At 38.7% G+C, this 25,541-nt stretch overlaps 1 protein-coding gene across 1 annotated transcript in view; it reads right to left on the bottom strand.

Moving 5' to 3' along the window:
- Positions 1 to 25,541, bottom strand: part of ZBTB20 (zinc finger and BTB domain containing 20) — a 135,245-nt gene that overhangs the window by 32,340 nt on the left and 77,364 nt on the right. The window contains exons 3-4 of the mRNA XM_049785767.1: positions 14,929 to 15,092; positions 14,361 to 14,548 (exon numbers count right to left, since the gene is read on the bottom strand). Of these exons, the coding sequence (XP_049641724.1) occupies positions 14,361 to 14,548; positions 14,929 to 14,939 (199 nt within the window). The 5' untranslated portion in view covers positions 14,940 to 15,092. The remainder of the gene's footprint in view (positions 1 to 14,360; positions 14,549 to 14,928; positions 15,093 to 25,541) is intronic.

The raw sequence follows: 25,541 nt of genomic DNA, 5'->3' as shown, positions 1-25,541 counted from the left end.
ATCCGCTTTATTGCATTTTACCCTAAGCCTCTTCTCCTTTCAGTTTCCTCAGTTTGCTCCGTCAATTTTACTTTTAGAACTTCTTGAGGCTCGGTGACTGAATACCACTGAGCACAGGTCTTATCTGATGTACTGGGCCCTGTTGTGGTGTTTTGTTCTTGAGGTACAGGAATAATATTCTAAAACCTAGACTCCAACTAAAGGAGGATCATTAGCTTTTTAAGTGTCGCTTTTCTTTCCTCCATGCCTCCTCCTCTCCAACCCAATACATCTTTAGTCCTGTGTGCTGGAAGCAGATGGCAACCATATTCCTAAATTGAGTATATACAAAATCATGCCATGGAGAACAGAGTGGCTTCAAAGTTAGTTTCTATTCAAGTGGGATGGCAGAGAGTCCTGGAGGAGTGAACTCATCTTTCATTCATTTTATCCTCTATTCATTGAGCCAGGAATTTGTTTTCCTACACATCCATCTACTGTCCAGCCAGTAGAGGCGTGTGTGTGTGTGTGTGTGTGTGTGTGTGTGTGTGTGTGTGTGTCTGTAATTCTCCATAAGACTGTTGCAGCAGAAGGGCACTAAACATTTAATGCCACCCTCTTGTTTCCCTGGCCCAATTCTGCCTGTTGCTGATCAAATCATGTTATTCCCATGAGAGGAGCCTGGGTGCACTGTGGGAGGCTGGAAAGGGGTGAATTTCTTAAAACACTGTCCCTTTTGGAGACTGGTACTTATATTCTATGTTCCTCAGACATGGAAAAGGTGACTGAACTGTACAGAAAATTGTGCAGGTGATGTCGTAGTATTGGTGGTGGTGGTTGTGTGTGGGGGTTTGGGGGTGGGTAGAGTGGGAAAACCTTTACTTTTTGTTGTTTCAAGGTTTGCTGAAGCTTTCTCCTAATCATCTGTTTGAACATCTTGAAAATACGTATCTATTTTCATGATATCTATAAAAAATAGGCACCACATTATACTACAAAGTCGACCTTAACCCTGCCATATTGCTACTAGAATCAAAACATGTAACAGTCTACATCCAACAGAAAGTAATTATGTATTCTCAGAATAAAAACCAGAGGGTATCTCTGAGGTACTTTTCTTTGAAAATCTGCAGAATGAAACAAAAATCAGATAAAAAAAGTTATCTCTTTGGATATAATGCTCAAAAATGCATCAGAGGCTTATGTTCGTTCAATTCTTTCCACTATATTCATCCATTAATTTAATCACTCAACAAATATTTGCTGAGCACCAATTCTAGTAACGTACTTTTCTAGGTGCTAAGAACTCAACAGTATATTAGAGAGGATTTATGTTCTTAAAATTCTTTCACCTAGCCAAAAATAAGTATTATTAACTTTTATAATGTTATCTAAAAAACAAGAATTCATGTTACTTGGTACTTTCTTTTGGTTTACTTTTTGTTGTTGGGTCACACCTGACAATGCTCAGGGCTTATTCTTGGTTCTTTATTCATGGATCACTTCTGGCTTTGTACAGGGGACCATATTGGGTACCTGGGATTTAACTTGGGTTGGCAGTATGCAAGACAATCATTCTTCCCATAGTACCATTTTCTGGTTGCTATTTTATACTTTCTCTCCAGTCTATCTGCAAACACAGTTCTTGAAGACTGACTTCTTAAACCAAGAAGTTTTTTCTTAAAGTTTTGTATTGCTATCTTCACTTTTTTCTGGAATACAATGCTGAGAGTTCAGATTGTATCTGCTTCTGTGTGTACTGTCTGGCTATGCATATGCATGTGGATACACACATGTAACCTGAGAATTGTTACTCTTCAAGCTACACTTACATTTTCTCTGTAAATATTGTACCATCTAATTTGAGTCTTTGGATTCTACTGATTAGCCATCATCAGATGAATTAAAGAATACTGCATATAAGATGCAAAAATCATGACTCAGTACAGTGCTATTCTGCCTCAGGCTCACACATAATCTTGCTTAGCATTTGATTTATAAATATTAATAAAAGATTTGTAGCTCAAGGTTTATACTCATGTATGAAATTCTATACTTGCACTAAAAGTGCTCAGGAGTTAAGAGAAGCAAATGTCAGAAATTAGTATGCATAACCAAACTTATGTGAGTATCATAAGATAGGAAAGACTCAATGAATACAGTGAGCCAAAAATTCTTAATGAATTTCTAAAGATTATATTTTTTCTACTATTGAAAATGGACTAATAAAGGTAAAAAGTTAGTGAGCTGGATGACAAAGAGCAATATTCTTCTGCAAGAAAACACATTTACTCTTTTAGCTTTATGTTGAATTACTAAATTATTTCAAAAATACTTTGAAGTCAACAGGAAGACTGTATTTCCAAAATAATAAAAGATGCATTTTCAAAGAGTTGAAAGTTATGTCTCTTTGGGAAGGACTCACTGCAGTGAAGGTTAGTAGTTTGTGCTTTCTAAACTTACTTTGGCATTTTCAGGTATTAGGGCTGGTGGTAATGCTAGTGAAAAGACATCCAAGTGTGCAGAGTGGGTACATGGACATACACTACAATGTATTCTGAGATAATGCTCAAATTCAGTACAGGCTGTCTAGCACAGTTTTATGGGTTTGCATATGGAATTCCATCAAGTTCTTATATAACATAATATAATTTTATGGTGTATATGAGGAAATAGAAACACAAAGGTAAGCAAAGCATGATAAAAGGATGTAGAGGTGCAATTTCACATTAAAAGGAGCATGTATACTGACACATATAATCAATAAAAATTTAAAATAAAAGGGAAAATAACTAACTAGACTTTGGAATTGAGAAAATATTTTGAGCAACACATGGTCCAAATATTAATCCATTATTATCATGTTCAAGAAACAGCTTTTGTGGTCCATTATCATACCTGTGCCTGTCCTATGGGCATTCAGAAGGGTCAAGAAAGGGTCTAGGAGTCAGTCTGCACTTGGGTTTTTGCACTGTACTTCTGGACTCAGAGTTTACTCTCTGGGGACAGGGTTGAGGATGCAGATTAAAATATTCTGACTGCGATATCTGGGAAAATAACTCTTTAATTCTTTGAGCTCCCAATCTAATGAAAGTAATTTTTTCTAGTCTTTCACGTACCTAGGCAGGGTAGGTAGTTGTGTATCTTCTTACTTTCTTAGACTGTGACAGAAAGACCAATCTTGGATTGAAGTCAAAGATCTTCTGACTGGGCCCGGAGAGATAGCACAGCGGCGTTTGCCTTGCAAGCAGCTGATCCAGGACCTACAGTGGTTGGTTTGAATCACCGTGTCCCATATGGTCCCCCGTGCCTGCCAGGAGCTATTTCTGAGCAGACAGCCAGGAGTAACCCCTGAGCACCGCCGGGTGAGGCCCAAAAACCAAAAAAAAAAAAAACTTCTGACAAAGAATTTTTTTCTGGAGATAGAAGAGTGCACTCCACCTAAAGCCTATGTACTGCGTCATTTCCCAAAGATTCCAAAGCTACCTGGATCTTCCTTTCAGTGTTTTAGTCCCTGATTCCTAAGTCACTTTTGGAGCTCAAGCTCCACTCACTCTTTTGTGAATTTTACATAATAAATAATTTTATTTCAGATGGAGTCTTCCTTAAATTTTAAAAATTCAATAAATAATAGAGTATCTAGTTCTAACCACCAAGACCTACAGAATTTCTCTCTTTTTCCTTGCCACTACTACTAATAGAAGTGCAGCATCTGCATGTGTGTTTCCATAACACATGGAATCATGACTTGTAGTCCTAATCTATATAAGCTTTTTTCCATGATTTCCTTTAGACTATTCACCTTAAGAACTCATTTGAGATATAAGTCAAAGAAATAATCAGTGATTATAAGGAAAACGTTAATAGCTAAGCAAAAACACAAAACAACACAAATAAATAAACAAGCAAACAAAATCTAAATAGTGAAGGAGAAAAAGAAAAGAAAAACCTAAACAATAGTTAATTTAGTTGCTATCTATTGCTTTGTTCTGGGTCCCACTGGGGTGCTCAGGAAATGTTCCTTGCTCAGAGCTAAGGGATCAGTCCAGGCAGAACTTAAGGTTTATATTTGATATCAGATATCTTTTTTTTTATTTTTATTGTGGCCAAAGTGAGATATCAGATATCTTTTATCAATCTTTTTATTCTTCTATCTATAGACATCCTTTAGATTCCTGTACCATAAATATTTCATAATCCAAATTTTTGTGTTACCTGTTCATTATTTCTCTTAAAATTACTGTCATGCTTTACTTAATGTCAATTATATGTCCTATTTACAAATTGACCTTAAAGTACATAAATAAAACTAATTTCACTAAAGCTAATTAATATAAATAAGAGTTAATTTCTGATGTCATAAATTTAGTCAAAAAAGAAAAAAAATCACCATACTTGCAAAACCCCCAAACATTTTGGCTCATATTCTGTGATTCTCAGGGCTTACTCAAGACTCTGCATTCACTGGTGCTCATTGGACCATATGAGGTGTCAGGGATTTAACCTGGGTCAGCTACATGCAAGTCCAACATCTTACCTGCTGTATTATTTCTCTAGCCCTATCACTTTTGATAATAAACATTAATTTGTATTTATTTTTCTAAACTGTCTGTTCTATTTGGAGTAGCAGGAACCAGAACTGATCCTGGTAGTCCAGGGAGTAAAGTGGGCTGGACAATATGCCTTCCCTCACAGGGGCACTCATATAACCACAGTAACTCAGTCTGGGACAATTTACACATGCCAATAGAGTTGATATGCACATTTCTGGAATGTGGAGGAAGCTAGAGATCATGGAAAAAATATAAATAGACATGGGGAGAATGTACAAACTCCATGCAGATGGGATCTATATGGGAAATACATATTTTCCATAGTATAAAGATGAAATAACATCAAACTAGTTGAGGGCCTGCTGTATTAAACTTCTTTTAAAAATATTTTGTGGGGCCCGGAGAGATAGCACAGTGGTGTTTGCCTTGCAAGCAGCCGATCCAGGACCAAAGTTGGTTGGTTCGAATCCCGGTGTCCCATATGGTCCCCCGTGCCTGCCAGGAGCTATTTCTGAGCAGACAGCCAGGAGTAACCCCTAAACACCGCCGGGTGTGGCCCAAAAACCAAAATAAATAAATAAATAAAAAGGTGTATGTTATCTATTAAAAAAAATATTTTGTGAGTCAGAGAGATAACAGTTGTCTTTTATTTCTTCTTTTTTACCTCATTGCCTTCATATCTGTCTACTCTTGTCTACATAGTTGAACCTGACTCCTCTTATTACGTCTATGAACCTGGCCTCTCTTGTCCCTTCTATCAACAGCTTCTTTAGATTACCAATAGCCTCAGCTATTGACAAACCTCCTTGGCCTCTCTCCTCCCTCTAGATACTCTTTCTCACTTCTGTTGCTCTGTACCAGAATGCAAACTCTATGTACCTCCCCCTAATGTCTCATTTTCAGTGAAATTCTAATAAATTTATAAGAGAACTCCAATGAAAATTTTCCAAAAAACCTGAACCAGATGTTAATGTTAGATGGAGTATTATTATCTTATGAATTTTCTAATTTCCATCTAAGATAATGGTGATCTGAAGACATGTACTAACTAAGCTTTAAGATTTTTCGTGGCAGTGTCTGCTTGTCTCCAACTTTGGTGGTCCTGAAAATTCATTGTATTGCCAGGTTGGACTTGTGGACAAAATGTCAGGATTTAGGTGCATCCACATATATAGAAACATACTTTAATCATTCTATAGAGGAGTTTCACTCAATAACTAATGTCTCTTAAAAAATACATTAATTGTGTTTAGAAGTTGTATGTTAGGATAAAAGTAAGGTTGTAATTTGTCTTTCACTATGTTGTAAACATTTGCTATGATTCTTTGGCACTCTTTGGGTCTCAGTTTCCTCATCTGAATAAGACTGATTTTAGGCTATGTAACATTTAATCTCTCTCAGTATTGGTAAAAATTTCTGCCTTAGAGATAACAAAGGCCATAGAAACAGAAGAAAGGCAAAAGAAAGAGTGCTATTCAGATGTTGAGACAATAACAAATTTGATTGTAAACCTGGTATGAATTGATTGGTGAAAAGATCTGGTTTGAAATGTCTTTCAAATAAAGAATTCCTAGCATCTTTAGCATACTCTAAATTGATTCAAAATGAAAGAAGGAGAAAAAGAGAAAGAGAGACAGAGAGTTTTAATCAGGATGTGAGAATCACTGATAGATACAGAGGAACACTAGTTTATATAATGAAATTTGCTGCTAGCAGAGGAAGTATATACAAAACTGCCACTAGCACCTGCAGATAAGAACTGGAGATGCACTCCAGCAAGATATGAGATGTCAAGATGAAGAACTTAAAATCAGCAGTCAGTCTTAACATTTATGTGTGGACAATAACAAGCATATTCAGTGCAGTATTGGGGAGAACAATATGGCATGGATAACCTGAGGCAATGGGCCATTAGACCAGATTTATTAAGGGACTTAGGAAGAATTTCACAAAGAGCACAGATTGCTAGAATCTGGTGAAGCCATGAATCAATGACAGAATTCCAACATGATCTTTTAGGGGACTATTGGTTCCAAGAATCAACCCTTCCCAACAAGAAAAAGGATTTTGAAATCCCTTCATCAATAAATTATCCATTGGTCCCTCATAATGCCTTTATTGTATGCATGAAAAGATGGTCACTTTTGCTTACTACTAAATGGGTGGCTTGTATATCACTTACTTAAAAAGCAAATATGTAAAGGAGACATATACTTCAGACCAAATGAATTTTAATGACTGGTAATGTTACTCAAATATATACCACTTATTATTAAAAAGACAAAGCCAAAGAATGTCTGGGTACCATAACTACTCTGCTTTCTGAAACCACTGTAATACTCTTTTTGCTTTTGCAGTCTTACTGCTATTTCTTCTTCCTGGATGCTACACACAGCCATTCCTTCATGATCCAGGTCTAATGTACCCTCTCTTGTGATACCCACCCTTTCCTATTTCTTCAACTCCTGCCTCAGAAATATGGCAGCTTTATCATTATTGTTGTTGTTATTGTTGTTTGAGGACCTCTGGAAGAAAACTCTTGCTCTGACTACCTTGTGAGTGATACCCACCCTTTCCTATTTCTTCAACTCCTGCCTCAGAAATATGGCAGCTTTATCATTATTGTTGTTGTTATTGTTGTTTGAGGACCTCTGGAAGAAAACTCTTGCTCTGACTACCTTGTGAGGCTAAGAGCAGTAGGATCAGCAAACCCATGCCCAGATTCCTTATCCAGTGAAACTGAGAGACATTAAGTTTCGTTGCTTTTGGTGCTTTGTTGAACACATTAACACACATTTTTATATCCCCCTTTGTAGGTTTGAGGAAAATGTCCAGGAACAGTTTGGTGAATTCCAAAGAGAAGTAATAAAGATAGCATCCTGCTTGCATCTACACCCCCTAGGTAGTACTAAGAACCAAGAAACCAAGTTACTCACGAGTGAATGACACAGGGTGACCACCAAAACAACTGTACTAAGTAGTTAGGGGAGTTATTCATATAAAGTAGCACTGTAGGGAGAGGGGAAATTTTTATATAAAAAGAGAAATAATTTTATTTTAAAAGGTGGATTACAACGTGAAACTTGAAGATCAAGAAGGCACATAGTAAGTGAAAATTCAAAGAAATTAAAACAAATTCAAACAACAGTCTGTCTTTCTAACATGTAAGTGCTAGACAAAGCACAGAGAACTTTAAGTCAGAGGACATCAAAGGTCCATAAAATGCCAAAGAGAATATGTATCAACTCAGAGACATAAAAGCAACTTGTAGAAAGAGAAAACATCTTAACAGACATGATTTCATGATTTTTAAAAAAGAGGTTTACTTGGGCAGTGAAATAGTAGATAAACTGTTTAAACTACTAGCAATGCAAAAGTAAATGTGCATTTTGGGGAGTAGAAGTTGAGTAACAAGAAATGTAGGACACTTTGGAGATAAAGAGAATACTTAGCTATATCAAAACTGCTCTGCTGTTTAACTGATAAGGAATTTTAAAGAATTGAATAGTAGAGCCATAGAATGACTATCTGTAGTTACTTATCCCAATTCATTTGAGTATATTTCTTCTGTAAATTAGCATGACCCCAAAATGTTTTTAGGATTGTCCAACTTGTCCTAAATTCCATAAATAAACTCTTTCAGAGGATGCTGTTTTTTGCCATGTCTCTATTACAGTTCCTCACAGATGGACCATTTTTGTCCTTCCAAAGTCTAAGAATAACTCTTTCAGTTATCAAGACATACCAAAATCCAGTTCAGCTGCTCCTGTGGGATTCCAGTTAGTTTAGACACATCTGCTGAGATACATGCATTTGAATCCAAATGAAGCTTTTGTTTGATTATACATTTTGAACATTTATGGAGGCTTTTTTGGGGCCAAAATGTTTTTCATTTTTTGGCACTCCAAACAGAGATCTTCATTTATAAACACTGCCTTCTGAGCACCTCCAGCAGAAATGCAATCTTTTCATGTGAACAGGTGCCTCAGGAAGTTTTTGGAAGATTTTACACTGAATCAGCTTTCTGATTGGAAACTTTCTGAACACGTAGTCAAAATTGCCAAAGAGACCTTCAAACTTGCTAGAGCATTTTTCACTCTTACAGACATACATTCACACATACAGACAGCCCAAGTAAAAGCAAATCAGAACTCTATTAAACTCCCTAATAAGTCGCTCTTTCTCAAAAACAAAATACCAAATACAACCAAATGAAACAAAGAATACATGGCGCAAGATATAAAGAACAAAAACAGGAATTGGGATTCTTCATGAGCATGTTCCCTGAGAAGCTTATTCTGAAGGTTTATGATTTCAGGAAAATTTCTCTCTTAATTGGTTTTCAGTAAATGCTCACGTACTTGCATTCTATGCATCCTTGCCTTAATGTATGACAGGAATTATTTTTACTTATGAAATTTCAAATTGTCAGTTTCAAAGATTTAATTCTCCTATAAAAGAGGTCAACCAGGATGGAAAAACCCTACCATTCTAAAAAAGGGTAGAAAATACTATTATTCTAAATTAGGGATTCTTCTGCAAAGTCCACATCTTCCTCAATTCCCTGCCATTTTTCTTTTTCAAGTTGAACATAAACGAAAACATGGTCACAGAGTAGAATAACTTTTAGGCCTGAAAAGTTATTATAGAGTAAAAGCACCCCTCCCACATTGGGCTGCCCGGAATTCAGGGGGGAAATCTGCTTTTAAGTTGTTCTTATGGCCCAGAACCAGATGCTCTTAGGTGGCCAGAAACCTTTGTCTACACCCACTTAGCAGATTTCTGGCTCTTTATCAGGGACTAAGAAGTTTATTTGCAGAAATGAATCATTTCCTTCAAAATATCCTTTACCCTATTTACATGCTTGCATATTCCTTCCATTTTGTTTTTTCCCCTACAGCTTTACTAAGGGAATTAATTATCTAGAAGAACAGGAACATACAGTAAGTACATCTGAGATACAGGATGAGACACAGTATGTCATCTATTAGGCCTGGCTAAGACCAGCAGCTGATGCTAAATGGGAAGGAACATGCACCAAATGTTTTTTAATCACAAAGTTAGTAATTAATTGCTCTTTAAAATACATTTTATGCTTCTTTCTGTCTGTGTACATGAAATGCACATTTATTACATGCCAAAAATTACAACATTATGGTTTAAATGTGACTGGCACGGAAGTCCGGAAATCAGAGTTAATGTTCCCACAGCAACTTTAATTTCGTCCGTGTGCACATGTAGAGCTATAACAGTCTTCCGTTCCAGGATAATACATATATAGATGGTGTGGGGAGGAAAGCTAAAGACCCATATCCTCAACTGTAGTTACAGAAAAAAAAGAGAATAAAAAAGCGATGCTCCTTTCTATATATGTGGGAAAAACCAACAGCAAAACAATGTCCCCATGTCCCATATTGTGTAATGAGGGAATGAAAGACTCTGCTGTGATGCCGGCACTCAAGAGGACAGTTTCTGTTGCTGTGGGAACCTGAACTTTGCATTTCCTGACTCTGGGGTAATTAAAATGTCAGCCTTAATGTGGCATTAATGGAGTTTGCCATAAAAAATCCTCTCTGTTTTGTTCTCTAAAAAATTGCTTCAAAGTTCAAACTAAACAAAGGAGACTGAAAATTGGAATCTCCGGGACTTGGACAGGGGAAGCCAAGGAATAGGAGTGGGGGATGGCTCATAAAAGCAGATGCTAAGAACAAGGTAAGGAAAAGACCACCATTCTCATTACCAGTGTTCAGCTCCAGCAGAGTCATGCTACCTACAGAGCTAAAGTTAAATCCACCCACACAACAGTTTGGTAATGTGTAAAGGTTATATTAAAAATAAATAAAAACTGTTAATGCGTAAGTGCATCTTGGCAAGGACACAAAAAATGAGACAGTCTGATGAAAAAACAATGGAAAACAGGGAAAGGTAAGTAACCATGGATCTCAGTTTCCAACAAAAGAAAATATCAGAAGAGAAGCCACTGTAGGTAAGGAACGTAGGATGGCCACAGTAAGAGGATGCCTTCTCCCTGTAAAGGGAGCTTATTAGGGGGAAAGCACAATACAAATAAATACAAGTTAAAGTTCTGGCCAGGTATAAATATATGCAGACAAGAATGTATGACTGTGATGTGCTATAGCTTGATAATCAAGAAAAAGTTTTTCTTTTTAAACTGAAAAATATTTTCCCTTCCCATCTTCTAAGCCCTGTCTCACTGGGGAATCTCCAAAGACCAGAACTGTCAAGATTGCCTCAGTGCATATGGATAGCACCATGGTTTGAACTCACAACCCTGTACTTGCCAAGCAAATGTTAAACCACTGAGACATCTCCTGGGCCTGAGAAAGATTTTTAGTAAGTAGACTTTTGTTTGCTTTACTGAGCTGGCTTAGCTTTGTTTAACCTGTTTTCCTTTAACTCTAAGGGCAGGGTTTCATATATATGTGTGTGCATATAATACATGTATATATAAAAATCTATATATGTATAATTCTAGATTTATATATAACATCTCTATATAAATGCATATACATAAATATACATATATGAATCAATATATGTATAAATCTAAATTTATAATATAAAGGTAAAATACATATAAAATATTCATATATAAATCTATATATGTCAATTTATGTGTGCATATACACATATGCACATACACATACATCACAAATAGAAGTCACTATCTTGTTTCTACACTTTGGATGAAAGAGCTTGGTTCAGTTCATCCTCAGCTTGTTTAGTGAGTAACTGTATTGTCAATCGCCTAGGGGGTTTTGCACACTTTGCATTCCAAAACTCATCTTAATGCCTTCCATTATCATCATCAGAGTTTGATTACCATTATATTTTGGGAAGTAGTGAAGAGGTGTCAAGCTAGGAGGTAATAGGGGAATTTGCTGAAAGGAAATTGTTGGTATGCTACAGAACTGCATATATTTCAGTAGCAATATTCACCTCTTTGCATCAAAAAGGGAAGCGTTTCTTAACTACAATCCATATCTTTCCAGTGACTGAAAAGGTATTTCCAGTGACTGGATAGATCTGATACCATTCAGCAGGTTAAATATTCAATGGGGAAGGGGCTAGATGTGACCTCTTTGCTCTGTAACATGGCCTGTGTCCTTCAGAAGTGACAACTATCTGATTCATTCACTCTACCCATTCATATGCTGCTTTTTCTTTAGGAGAAAGCTTATCCATTATCATTTATAATACAGATCTGAGTATTTACACATTTTCAAGTATTTACACATTTTCAAGATGCCTGTTTAATACAAGGAAATCATCTCTAAGCTTGGAGAAGTAATTTCAGAATATAGGATGAGAAAAAAATTCATAAACACTCCTCAAGTACATCATTCATGTCTCTGGTGTCAATGTTCTCAGTTTTCTCATCTGTAAGATGGGAAGACTTATAATGAATGGCAGTAAATGAGTATTGAGAAATAGCTAAGAATAATTTTGCTAAATACATGACAAATGAAAGTTGTTAGAAGAATTCATATCACTCATGAAACCTGGGAATACCAGCCAGTGGTGGAAAGTTTCTGATGTTGAAGATACAAACAAGTCAAGCACTATTTTTAAATGCTGTTAGTTCTAAGTAGAAACTAAATATTTTACCTTAAAAATTGGTTTTTAAATAATATATTGGAGGGATGACATTTTAAAGCAAAAAAAAAAAAACACCCTACAAATCCTTCTGAACACAAGTAGAGCATCCAAAAAAATGTAACATCTTAAAAATAAACCTCTTCCCTCTATTCTCTCAAGCAATCTTCAAATGGATAGCTTTCTGTAAATCTTCCCTAAAAAGATTTTCTTCTAAATGTAGGCTCAAATAAGGACAAACTACACTCGAAATATATTTGGAGAAAAGTATAATCAATTGAAACAACAGGTTGGAGCATAGAGCATTTTATAGTAAAATCTAACTGACTTTCCAAACAGCTGGGAGGATTAGGCTTCTCCTTCCCATTTGCTCCCCTTCCAATTGTATTTATATACCTTTCTGAGCTCAGATCCATTTGCTCCCTGAGGTTCTATAAGGGTAACAGGCTTATACTCTTCCTTGTTCACATTTACTACTAATGCCAAGGCCTGGCCCAAGGTCACATATGATAAAGCATAATAAATGAAGCCCAATTCTTTTTCTATTAAGCAAAACCTTTATATTATGTTAACAGAGGATTTTCTGGGCCAAGGCCATTTGGTGTAATACTCCTCATCAGGTATGGCATAGAGCCAGGTAATAAAGGTTTGCGTGCTGGAGCTCCAGGCCCTTCTCCACAGGAATAGGCTACCTTCCTGGTAGGTAAGGACAGTGTGCGCATGTCTATGGGCTCTGTGCCACACTGTTTTCCAGTTCTTCCTGTAATTACTATTAGACTGAGACTGCCAGGCATGAAAACTGAGGGTGCTATTTTTACCATGGTCCACAGAAGTGTGGGCTCCAGCTTCAGTCCTCTAGGTTTCTCCATAGAGATAGAGACTTTATATAAATTTCGAAGACCATAGAGATTTGGATTCCCTCACTTCTCTTTTTATATTCTAGTGAATAGCTGGAGTGTGGCCTCAGCCCAACCACAAGTAGAACTAGCTTTCTTCCCTACAACCTCAGCCCTTAGGTTTGCCCTTTTATCTAGAGACTATTATATGAAGAAATAAGCTGAGAGTGGAATCTTCCAGACTTATTCACCTCCTGCCCTCTTTGCAAAGTTTTACATTTTTTTTTTTTGCCAGAATAATAACAGTACGGAATTTAGACTCTCATTTCCAAACTAATAATTTTTTGTCTTTGTAGCTAGTATAAATGGAGTATTTTTAAAAACATAACTTTCCTGATTGTATCTTCTTCTTTATAAAGAATATAATACACTAGGCCCTTGCCTTCTACCAGACATGTCTGGAGATCATTTTCGGAGTTGTTGAATTGTTGTTGAGTATCTTAAGACAAAAGGAATATTCTTTGGATTAAACTTCATTCCATTTCTTTTCATTGTTAACACATATGTTTCTTTCTCTCCAAAGTATTGGGTTACATTTCAGAAAGAGGAAAAAAAGTCTCCTAAACGTGATTTATCAGCTTTCTTAAAATAGAATCTGAAGAAGTGACTCCCAGATTGGTGGGAAGACAGCAAAAATAAACAGCAATGGAGATTTCAATAGCTACGATCTCATTAAGCTGCCCATTTCCAAATTTAGCCCGTAGGCAGTTTTTTTAATTAAAAAATATTTTTAACCTGAATTCTTATTGGCTACGTTAAGTCTGGGTGGCTTCTGAATTCTTGGAAGTCATTCTCTTTTTCTTCTGTAAATTTATGCTATCCTTTAACCACTTCAAAATAAATTAAAAACTGGAAAGAAATTCAGCCAAGCTACATGAGACTCCAATAACTAATGCAAAGCTGACTTGTGTTATGTAATTTCAAAATGGATGTTTCCTTGTGTCTAACTGGCCTTTTGAGGTCCATATTTGGCTGTTCATTTAGTCATGGTGGAAGTGCCATGATTCAGATCAACAGGACAAAAGAATAATTAGAAAGCAGCAGCACAACCTTTTCTGAGTTAATGTTATGAAAGAGAATGTGGTTTGTATAATTATTCAGCCTTGTGAAGTCACATGCCCCTTTACCTGGCTTTAAAATACGCTCTAGTTCTGAAAATATAGATGTTGGCTGAGTCAAAATGGTGGCAAGTTACTTTTGTCTACTTTAGAAGACCAAATGGAAATAGCTTGTTCCAAATGAAAAAGCCAGAAACCAGGGAAGAAGCAGGCTCCAAGCACTGCAAAAGACACCATCACCTTACTGGTGTACTCACAATCAGATGACCCGGTATGAGCGTGAGAGTTTGTCAGTGAATGTGTTGAGTGGATGAGGGCTGGGTCTGGAGACAAAACAGCTTCAAAGTTCAGGCAGGGAAGGCCCGGCTTGGCGCTGGATCCACCCGGCTGAGTAATCTCATTCTCCTCAGATGCCTTCTGGTTTTCAGCTGTCTTGGGTTTCTTCCTGAAAATAAACAAAGGGCCCTTTGAAGGAACTGACTGCATATTTGGGAAAAGGCATTTTTAGAATCTGTTAAAGATAACTTGATTTTTTTTTCTGAGGGGGGGTGGGAAGGGGGAGTCCAGTATGTCCCTTGTTTTAAAACAAGCTGATTCTTGTTTTTTTTTTTTTTTCCCCTCCAGTAATGGTCTAACTGGGAACACATGAAAGCATATGGGCCAAGCAAACAGCACCACATTTGGACTCTGTTGGCTGCATAAAAAGACCCTGTCCCAGAACTTTAGACAGCTTGAGCTACGTATGGCTGACATTATCCAAGAAAGCATTCTTTTTCCCCCTTAAGAGTTTTAACATGGTCTGGAAAAATACTAGTGGAGGATTACCGTTCTAGCATTTGTCAGGAAGCTTAGAGACAGGACCCGTGGAGTAATGGGAGGAGCACTGGACTGGGAGTCAGGAGACTTGAGCTATGGTACTAGCTGTGCCTCTAACTTGCTGTGTGGCCTTGGGCACCTCACTTCACCTCTCTGGACTTCAGTTTCCTCATCTGTAAAATAAAGGGCTTGGATTAGAAGGCCCTAAATGTTCCTCCCAGCTTTAAATGTCTATTCATGGAACACATTATGGAACATTAAACTTTCTTGCTTTTATTAGATTTTATTTTAGATCAACACATAATTTCAGTCAAATCACAATCAGGATTTTCAAACTGAAAATGTAAGAAAAGGAATAATGAAGGTTTTTGTTAAAATAGCAAATGCAAGGTGAAAGCAAGAGCTTAGATTCTAGTAGGTAAAGGATAGTGTAATAAGAGATCCTCTCTGTATTACTCACCAAAGGTTACATTTCTTTGTATTTTTTCCATTTTGATTTAGTGCATGATCCTGAAGCAAGGAGTAATGAATGCATGCTTGGGATGTGAGGAAGAGATAGATGAAAGGAATTAGAAAGTAATTGTTGATAATTGCTATTTGGGATTAGAAATCGGAAGTAAAAGAACTCAGCTGTAGGTCAGCCTGTCATCTCTCTCCAGGACAACACAACTGAGAAAAATGAATATGTACTTAACTCACACCAAACACATTCTACACCCCAGCCAAACTGGATTATTAGTCATATCTTGAATATTTCCTTGGTTTCCTTGTCTGTGTGCCTTTTAAAAATATGATATAGATGGTAACCAGAGAAAGTATTTTTTTTTAATTTGGTAGATTATTTGTGAAGCAGAATTTTCTGTAAATTGATTTTTTCCATGTATTCCTTTTTTATGATTATGGCAATAGAATTGTCATACAGAATATTTCGCATGGAAATTTGATGTACTGGGTAGTTAAATCTGCCTTTATAGAATATGGTATTATGATTAGCATCCTGGGTTTCTGGTCCAACAGGTTCAGAAATCAAATATGCCTTTTTAGAGGGCAGGAGGTAGAAGTGACATGGTAAAACTGAAAATAGCAAGGATGCTTTCGGACATATATTTTGGTATAAAGAAGCTATTGTAAAAGAAACAACAAACTGCAATACTTTACCAACTGTTTGCTAACTGGGTGAGTATAGAACTAGCCCACACTCTTGAGGGGGTTAGTGCCCCTTTCAGACTTTCTCTAGGAAAACTCATCTATATGTTTTTCCATCACTGCTTTATGTCACCAGGTTTGTGACTATGCTAGAAACCTCAGAATCATAGACCTTGCTCTTCCTTAAAGTCAATTAGTCAGGTTTTGACAACTGCCTTAGTCATGTTTTTCACATCTGTGTTTCCTTTCCATTTCCATTATTATCACATTGACACTTTTAATTTAGATTATAGCTTACTTACTGGCTTTCCTGTTTCCTTGACTCCTTTATTTTTAATTCCTGGATTCACTAAATCTGAGATGACCACATGAACTTGACATGCAAGCTACAATTTATATTTGCCCTCCATGTTAGCCATACTGTTCTCCAACATTTCTTGAACTTTTCCAGAATATCCTAAAAAATCTACATTATTTATTCTATATCTCTGCTCATTAATTTTGAATGCCGTTTATTCACCTTCACTGAGGGTATCTCTCTTATAATTATCTCGATTCCTTTCTCCCAAACAGGCCCCGACTCCTCTTCTTCCTTCCTTGTGTCTCTCTCTTTTGCCCTTTCTATTTCTGGAATTTTCTCTCACCTCTTTCCCCCTGAAATTTCCAAATAATTTTACCTCTCTTATTCCACTTTTATTCAAAAATTTTAAGTTATGTGTTTGCCTTTTCTATAGGACTGAAAACTGTCCAAGGGCAAGAGAATGTCACGGACTCTTAAAAATCTTCATGTTGGGGCCGGGGAAATAGCATGGAGAGGCAAGGCATTTGCCTTGCATGCAGAAAGACTGTGGTTTGAATCTTAGCATCCCATATAGTCTCCTGAACCTGCTAGGGGCAATTTTTGAGCATATAGCCAGGAGTAATCCCTGAGCACTGCCGGGTGTGACCCAAAACCTAAAATCCAAATCAAAACAAAACAAAACTTCATGTTCAGATCTCTCTTTCCTACCTACCATTTATTTAATCACACATTTAATTGGCAAATACTTACTCTATGGCTATGTGGTGCAAGAATGAGTTAGGGAATAATTCTAGTTTATGCCTTCCTAGTGTTGTCTAGGATCTACCATTAAGCAGAATAACTGAAAAAAATGCTGTCATTCATCACTAAGAGGCTGTGTGGGCTTCCTTGTCCTTAAAAGGGGATCAAGCCCCCTCATTCTAACAGGTCCCAATTCCCTCACCCCACTGGCAGCCAGGGTGGCCTCAAATTGTACCCCTCACCTTTCTCTACAGCGTGGCTCTCACCCACTTTTCCTTCTTAGTCTGGTCTAGCACCTGCATTAAGTTGGATGGCTATGTGTGGGGTGCAGGATGGTGTGTGTGTGTGTGTGTGTGTGTGTGTGTGTGTGTGTGTGTAGGGGGGTATGTCCCCTGCCCCTTTTTGCCCATGCTAGACTTCTTTTCACCAACATGGAGCTACCCTCACCCACTCTCTGGTTCCATCATTACCTCTGTTCACAAACTACCTCTGAACAGTTAGTTATCTGTGTGTGTGTGTGTGTGTGTGTGTGTGTGTGTGTGTGTGTGTTTTGGTCTGTTTACTGTTTCATTCTTCAATACCATCATTGCTGCTGTCAGCACCAAACAGCCTTGCCCTTACCCCCCTGTGCAGAGACCTCTTGGGGCAGGCAGGCAGGCAGGCCAGGGGGTCCCTGACAACCTTAGTTCCAGGGAAGGTAGGGCTCTGCCTCTGGAATGCTCTGTAGAGTGACGGGGGCTTTGTTGTTTTTGGAGGATGGAGGGCCACCTTCCTCCCTCTTCTGTTAGGGAGGAGGTAGCCATTATTTGTCCCAGCCTGGGACCCCCTTCTGGTTTTCTATTTGCAGTTACTTAAATAAAAAAATACCCTTTTCTGGGGAAAAAAATTGTGTTTACTGATAGAATGAACTGCAATAGAAATTAAGACTATATTATGAGAGGAGTCATAGTCTTTAGACCATGTTTCCCAATTATGTTTCCTAGTGAAATCTACCTTTCCTTTACCTTCAACTTTGCTCAAACAGGCATCATTTAAATATCAGAATGAAACACTAGGAAATATCACTTACCAGAAAAGAATGATTTTGCCAAGTCTAAAGCAAATTTCAGATACATGCTTCAGGAAGTTAATGAGGCCCACTTGCATATATGAATATATGGCCAAACAGCCAATAATACATTACTTTTAAAACTGGAAAATTAGGGGCTGGAGCAGTGGCACAAGCAGTAAGGCCTTTGCCTTGCACGTGTCTAACCTAGGACCGCAGTTCTATCCCCTGGCATCCCATATGGTCCCCGAGCCAGGAACGATGTCTGAGCGCATAGCCAGGAGTAACCCCTGAGTGTCACTGGGTGTAGCCCCCCCAAAAAAAACAAACAAAAAAAAAAAACAAAAAACCCTGAAAAGTATAGTATTCTTTATTCTAATGGTCTTGTTTTCTTCTTGTGGTTTGATCCTGCTCTCTCTCTGATATCTTGCATGTACCCTCTTGCTCTTTCTTTCACAGATCACCTTTGGAGGTCTCTCCTTGCATAAAAGCACCAGAGCCCTCTTAACAGAGAGGAAATACTGAAAAATCAACTTTGTGACTCACCCCTCACCCAACCTCATTTGCTAAATATCACTTTATTTGTTTTTATAGCACTGGGCTCTTTCCCAGCTGCACAGATAACAGAAAGCCACCCACTGTCCTTCAAGACAATTCATTTTCCAATTCATCCTCTGTGATATTTCTTTGGGATTCCTTTCTCTGGAGTGAAGATTCACTAAAACATAGTAACAGACTATGTCTAGATATGCGTAGGTTGTGTTATTTTTGAAAGGTCTTCAGTAAGAAGTCTTGAAACAGGACTGGAAACTTTTACCAAGGCACAATGCTATGACTTAAGGCTATCAGGATGTCTGAAATAACCCATTATTTACTTTTATCTATGTAGCTCTAAAAGTTTAAGTTGGTAAAATTTCAGAGATAAATTAGTTTTAGATGTGTTAAATTTTGGTTCACTCTTTTATGTGTCAGTCAAGTTAACCTGACTCGGAAATTATAAGTTAGAATAACTTTGGTCAAAAAAATTTGATAGACCAGTTTTAACAGACCTGCTTAGATAACAGGAGCAAATTCTGATACTTACTCCTTGATAGGATAAAATTTCTTTACCCAATTTTACAACTCTAGAAAATTGTGTTTCAACCTAAACCACTTTTTGAATCTGATTTTATTCACCATGATTTTTTTTCAACTCACAAGATTTTCTTAAATTACATACTCTAGTAATTCAATGTAGAAACAAAACAAATGTACTTTTAGACATAAAAAATAGCCGATGGTTTTGACCATACTTTAAGGTATGGGCACAAGAAAATATTTGAACCACCAATGTTTATGAAACACAAGAAAACCTTTGATTTAATTTTGATAGTTTCACATACCTGTTAGTAGTGTGTTTTTTCCTCTTTAAAATTGGCTAACACCTATAAAATAAAGCCCTATACTACCTCACAAAGCTATGACCTCACTATACTAGAAGCTCTAGTTCAAAATCCTTTCTAGGCTGTCCAGGTACTGATGCTCATGAGAATTTCAGATGTTAGGAACCATTATAATTTTTTCCAATAGATTGAGAATTTCAGTTATCTTTAGACTGAACATCCTAAGGTTCAAAAACACTTAAATGTTTTAAATTGTTGGGTTGTCTTTTTTTTTTTTTTTTTTTTTTTTTTGGCTTTTGGGTCATACCCGGCAGCGCTCAGGGTTTACTCCTAGCTCTATGCTCAGAAATCGCTCCTGGCAGGCTCAGGGAACCATATGGGATGCCGGGATTTGAACCACTGACTTTCTGCATGCAAGGCAAACACCTTACCTCCATGCTATCTCTCTGGCCCCTGGGTTGTACCGGTATTTCTGACTTACAGTGATAAAGCAGCTTGCCCAAGTCTAAGGATTTCTACTTCTAATATCAACCTGCTCTATCATTCCAGTGTTCCACTTAGACAGATGATTACAGAGAGGTGGCCATCATATATACACATGCATGCATATACTAGATTGATATATTGATTTTTTGTTTCTCTGATATTTTAAGAATGGATGGAAAGTAGCTTATTTTGGTCAAGAAAGACAGGCGATCTCTAAGGTGAACTGAGCCCCGTTGGCCAATTGAGACTACCCAATGTTTTCTGACCCTCACATTCTGCTCCCAGTCTTTTTTTTAGCAGGACAGATAAAAAGCTCTTTTGGTACCAAGCCAGCAAGTTAAAACAATAAGGTTAGGCTCTTTGAAGGAACTGGGGTAAAACTGTAAGCAGGTTGACTTGGGCTTGTCTGGACCCTTAAGGCCTGGAGTCTCCCTAGCCAGTAGTATTTGGAAAGTGTGATAAGACATAAAGAGAGGGAGGATGGGAGGCTAAACTTGGGGAGCTTCACCCATCTATCATGTTGCTGACAGTTTGTTCTCAATGCAGATAATGTTGGATAATTGAAACAGCTTTTCTCTGGCCATCACAGACCCTCAGGCAGCTCAAACTGAGGACAGATGGATTTACAATAGTGGACCAAAAGCTTTAGACTGAATATGAGGAAACAAGTAGAGAGCCTTTAAGCACCCCCTCAGGCATTTGACTATTGTGGATGCATCACTTTTGGAGGCCTAATCACCCATGGAGACCCCTGCCTTATCTCAGGTGAGAATTGCCCAGAAAAACCAGCATCCCACTAGACTGTGGGAGGCTTCCAGTCAGAGGCTGAGAGGAGGGAGGGAAGAAAGGACCTTCTCCAAGCCCTTCTGCCAGCCTACACAGTTAAATCAGAGTGGAGCAGGCATCCCTGGGTGACTCAGACTCAGAAAGGGACTAGCACTGATATGACATCATGGTTTCAGCAGACAGGGCAGTTGGAGTTCTGTGATTGGTGACAAAGCAAGGAGTAAACTGGGGTGGTATTCCCAGCTGAAAATTAGATTGATAGAAGGATGGAGGAGGTGCTCCTAAGCAGGAGTTATTAAAGGTGATAATTAAATTAGCATAGTCCCGGTGAAGGTTCACTCAGGACCTATGAGGGTGTCAGCAAGATGGGTAGAGACTCAGTTTCCTTTTCCCAGGGTACCAAGGGGTCTCTGTGACACCCTAAGATGGTGTCATAGATGACATGATACTCATCTGTTTGGACCCTTCATGTGTCTGTTAGCTCAGAAGTACCCAGATAAACACAGGATCTTGGTTCCATCTCAATGGACCAGAGTCTGAGGTGGAAATCTCCACTGGGCTAAACAGTGTCCATGGAATCGCAGATACGAGCTCAGTCAGATCCGTAACAAGAGCTGTGGGGCCAATTCATTTACACAAGCCTGCCCTCAGACATTCACACCTGGAAAGAATTTGAGTCACTTTTGTTGGCGGGGTGTCTGAGACAGGGTCATGAGTTGGCCATTGTGTTCAGATTCAGGCCTGGTAAGTGGGCAAGTTCCTGGCCTGAGACCCAGGGCCCAAGATTGAGGATCATCTCAAACTCAGAATCCCATCTCCAGGCCTAGGCGAAAGATGATGAGATAGAAGAAGCAGAAGCAGAGATAGATTTAAGCAACTTTATTGGGGTGGGGGGGGGAGTGAAGCCTGACAGTCTCCACTAGGGCTGCCAGAGTCGCGCTCACCTGCAGCCTGCAGTGGGATTATATAGCTCACATCTGGAGTGAAAGGGCATGCGAAGAGGCATATGCTGATGCATCCTTCATCAGTTTAAAGATTTCTCATCTTGGGGCATAGCGGTAAGGCATTTGCTTTGCTCGTGGCCAACACAGGACAAATCCCAGTTCAAATCCCGACATCCCATATGGTCCTCCGAGATGGGCAGGAACCATTTCTGAGCGCAGAGCCAGGTGTAACTCCTGAGCACTGTCGGGTGTAAACCCAAAACCAAAAAAAAAAAAAAAGTTCCCATCTCCCCTACAAGCAGGCCAGGTGGGTTTTCATGGCCATCCTTATCACTGATGCTGACACCTGATGTCTTTCAGGTTTAACAGCCCTTCTGCTGTGTGGATGAGGACTGCCTGATTTCCCCCCACAGTAAGCCTAAGAATTGTGGCCCCAGTTTTGCAGTTTATAGTTTCTCTCTCTCTCCCTCCCTCTCCCTCCCTCTCCCCTCTCTCTCCCTCCCTCCCTCTCTCTTCTTTCTGTCCCCTATCTCTTTCCTCTCTGTCCCCTATCTTCTCTCTCCCGCTCTCTCCCCCTCTCTCACTTCTCTCTGTCCCCTATCTCTCTCCTCTCTCTTCCTCCTCCTCCTCGTCCTCCTCCTTTCTCTCTCTTTTCTTTTGTTAAAGAAGGAAATAGCATGACCTGGAATAATTAATTAAAAATACCTTCTCTGGTTGTTTAAGAATTATATAAACACAGCACATCTGAGGGCAATTCACACAAACCCACTGTGTCCATGCATTATTCCCTGGAGCCTTTAGAGGGCAGCAGCACACTGGAGGAATCCAGACAGCATTTCAGAGAGGCAAACTCCAGATCAGACTAGAACCTTCCTCCTGTTCACCATGCCAAAAGTTGGTTTGCCAAGCCCTGGCTGCTCAGCCTCTTTCTTTCTTTTCAGTCTCTGTCTCTATCTGTCTCTGTCTGTCTCTGTATCTCTGTCTGATTTTATTTTTTGTTTCTGTCTCTCTCTCTGCCCCCACCTTCCTTCAATGTTAAAATTATACACTCTGATGAAGTTGTTCCTCAACCGGAAAATGAATGCTCCAATAAAAAAAGTTAGACAGGCCAACAACAACAAAGAAAGAAAGAAACCAGGAGAAAGGGGACTGTTGAGAGGGAAGCATTTAAGAACAAGAAAAGGGCAGATGTTTCGTAAATATATGCAAAGTAAAACTGGGTGGACCCCAAGCACTTCCATGGAGAAACAGACCAATCATTGTACACTTCCTCTCTCCACACTGGTGGAGCTGTGCTTTCAAAAAAGAGAGTGTGGTCTGCAGGCACCTGCCTTCCACTGGTCGGCAGTCAGTTCTGACATTCTGAAGGAATCACTTCCAATTGTCCAGAGAAAGAACAAAAACATTTTCATCTCCCCATGGCAAACATTTCTGTTAGGAGAAAGAGGCTGCTTCAGAACTGGGAAGGCAGGCGTTTTAAGGTGACTGGAGGCTGAGCTAGCCAGCTAGACCTTCTGCTTTTTTAACTCTCACTGTGCCGCTTCTGAGTAGTTTTGGGCTGAAACATAGCAGTAAATAAGGCCGTGACTAGTGTTGTCTCTTTCCTTATCGGACCATATTGTTTGTGGAAAGAAAAATATGCATTGAGACAAACTGACGAAATTGTAGATAGTAAGTATGCTAAATGCATAAAAATTAACTAGATTGGTGGCATTTTATGTATATATTTCACACTTCTTTTTGCATACTGCATATGAGACAATGCTTTCTGCGACATATGGAAAATAAATATTTTATTGGTGTATGCTCTTATCAGTCTCCAGGGTCTGTTGAGTGGAAAGTGCTCTTTTCAATTTTTCTATCTCACTCCTATTTTTTTTCTCTTCGCTGGGCTTCTACCCTCTTGTGCACATTAACATGCCTTCTGCTTCTCAGCTTGGCTGAACAAGAAAGAATTAATCAGACCAGCCCTTTGGTAAATAATTTACTTAAACATTGGATCACGATAATTTAGACCAGTGATGTCGCCCTGTGCTATGACCAATCTTTCTGGAGTGGTAGCCTTGATGTCTTTTCTAATACATGAAAAAGTCTCACTCTTGCCTGTTTTTTCGGGGCGGGGCACACTCAGTGACACTCAGGGGTTACTCCTCGCTATACACTCAAAAATCACTCCTGGCTTGGGGGACCATATGGGATGCCGGGGGATCGAACCGCAGTCTGTCCTAGGCTAGTGCGGGCAAGACAGATGTCTTACCATTTGTGCCACTATTCCGGCCTCTCACTATTGCCCTTTTGGAAAGAAAAAACAAAAGGAGGTGGCAGCCCCAATAGGACTGGTAGTTGATGGCAGAACTGGGCTCTACCATCTAATAGTGGTGTGTCCTGATTAAATCATTCTGCTATGCCTCATTTTCCTCATCTGTAAAATGGAAAAAATAATGCTCTTCTCCTAAGATTGATTGGGAGGATTAAATGAGATAATTCATGTCAATGATTTATACAGCTCTACACCCAGACAATGCTCAATTAAGTTAGCTCTTTTCACAGAGTGAATCAGATCTGTGATTGTTTTTATTTTGGTTATAAGAGGCCACATCCTTTGCGTTAGAAGTCTTTTTTTTTTTAAATCTGGTTTCTGTCAGGGACAAATAGATTGTAATTATAGCTAAAGCAGAAAGAATGCTAGGATAAGCAGGCTCTTTTTCAACTCTTTGATATTGTATGACCCTCCCAAGTCTCTGTTGATCTGTTTGTCACTGCTCTTGCTATACCAAGAGCTCCTCTTGAAGTTGAAGGTCAAGCAAGCTATACTTGGCCTATACAAAGTGATCTAAGCAGAGTAGTCTGGTCTATTCATTGAAACCAACCTTCGGCCCTTTCAAGCTTATCATTTCTTCTTACAATTTATCCTTTCACTGCTTAGTCTAATACTCTCAGATCAACTGAAGATGGTTCTATGATTAAAAAAAATTATTCTCCCATTTTTTTTAAACCTTCTTGACAAGGTGGTTCCTAATGTTTTTCAACGTATTTTCCCCTCACTGTATCAGTCAGAATCCAGGCATAAAACAGATGGCACCCTCAAAGGTTTCAGCTGAAGAGGGTATAATGAAAGGACAGTATACTGAGGTACAGATGAGGTTAAGGGACCCCTCAAGGGATAGTGATGCTCTGGGGATTAGCAATAGTAGAAAGCTGTTGATCTCAGTGTTAAACTGTTAAGACTATTAAAGACATCAGTTCTCTAAGTCCAATCATAACTAGAGTTGAGAAGGGGCCAGAGCTATAGTACATTGGGTAAAGTACTTGCCTTGCATGTGGCTGACCTGGCTTTGATCCCTGCAGCCCATATAGTCCCCTGAGCACCATCGGGAGTGATTCCCAAGTACGGAGCCAGGAGTAACCCCGTGCATTGCCAGGAATGCTCCCCCCCCCAAAAAAAAAAAAACAACAAATAAAAAAGGATTGGTCTTGGGAAAAGGAAGCTGGAGTAATAAACAACCTCACTCTTTCTCTTCTCCATGATTTCTTTGGGTCTACCTCAAAGGTAATTAGGAAAGAAGGAAGCGTGGGTAATGCCTGTGTATGTGTGTGTGTATGCATATGCGTACGCATGCACATGTGTATATGTATATTTAGGGGCTCATCAGTATATGGATTCTTACTTTTTTCCATTTTGCTCCCTCTTTTAATCTTGACATTTTCTGGAAGACAAAACTAAGTAAAATAAAATGAAATCAGGTCTCTCATAGTGTTCATGTCTACCTATTTCATCTATTGCCATC

Source organism: Suncus etruscus, chromosome 13 (assembly GCF_024139225.1).
Source record: "Suncus etruscus isolate mSunEtr1 chromosome 13, mSunEtr1.pri.cur, whole genome shotgun sequence".
Lineage (NCBI taxonomy): Eukaryota > Metazoa > Chordata > Mammalia > Eulipotyphla > Soricidae > Suncus > Suncus etruscus.
This window is presented reverse-complemented; position numbering and strand designations above follow the sequence as displayed.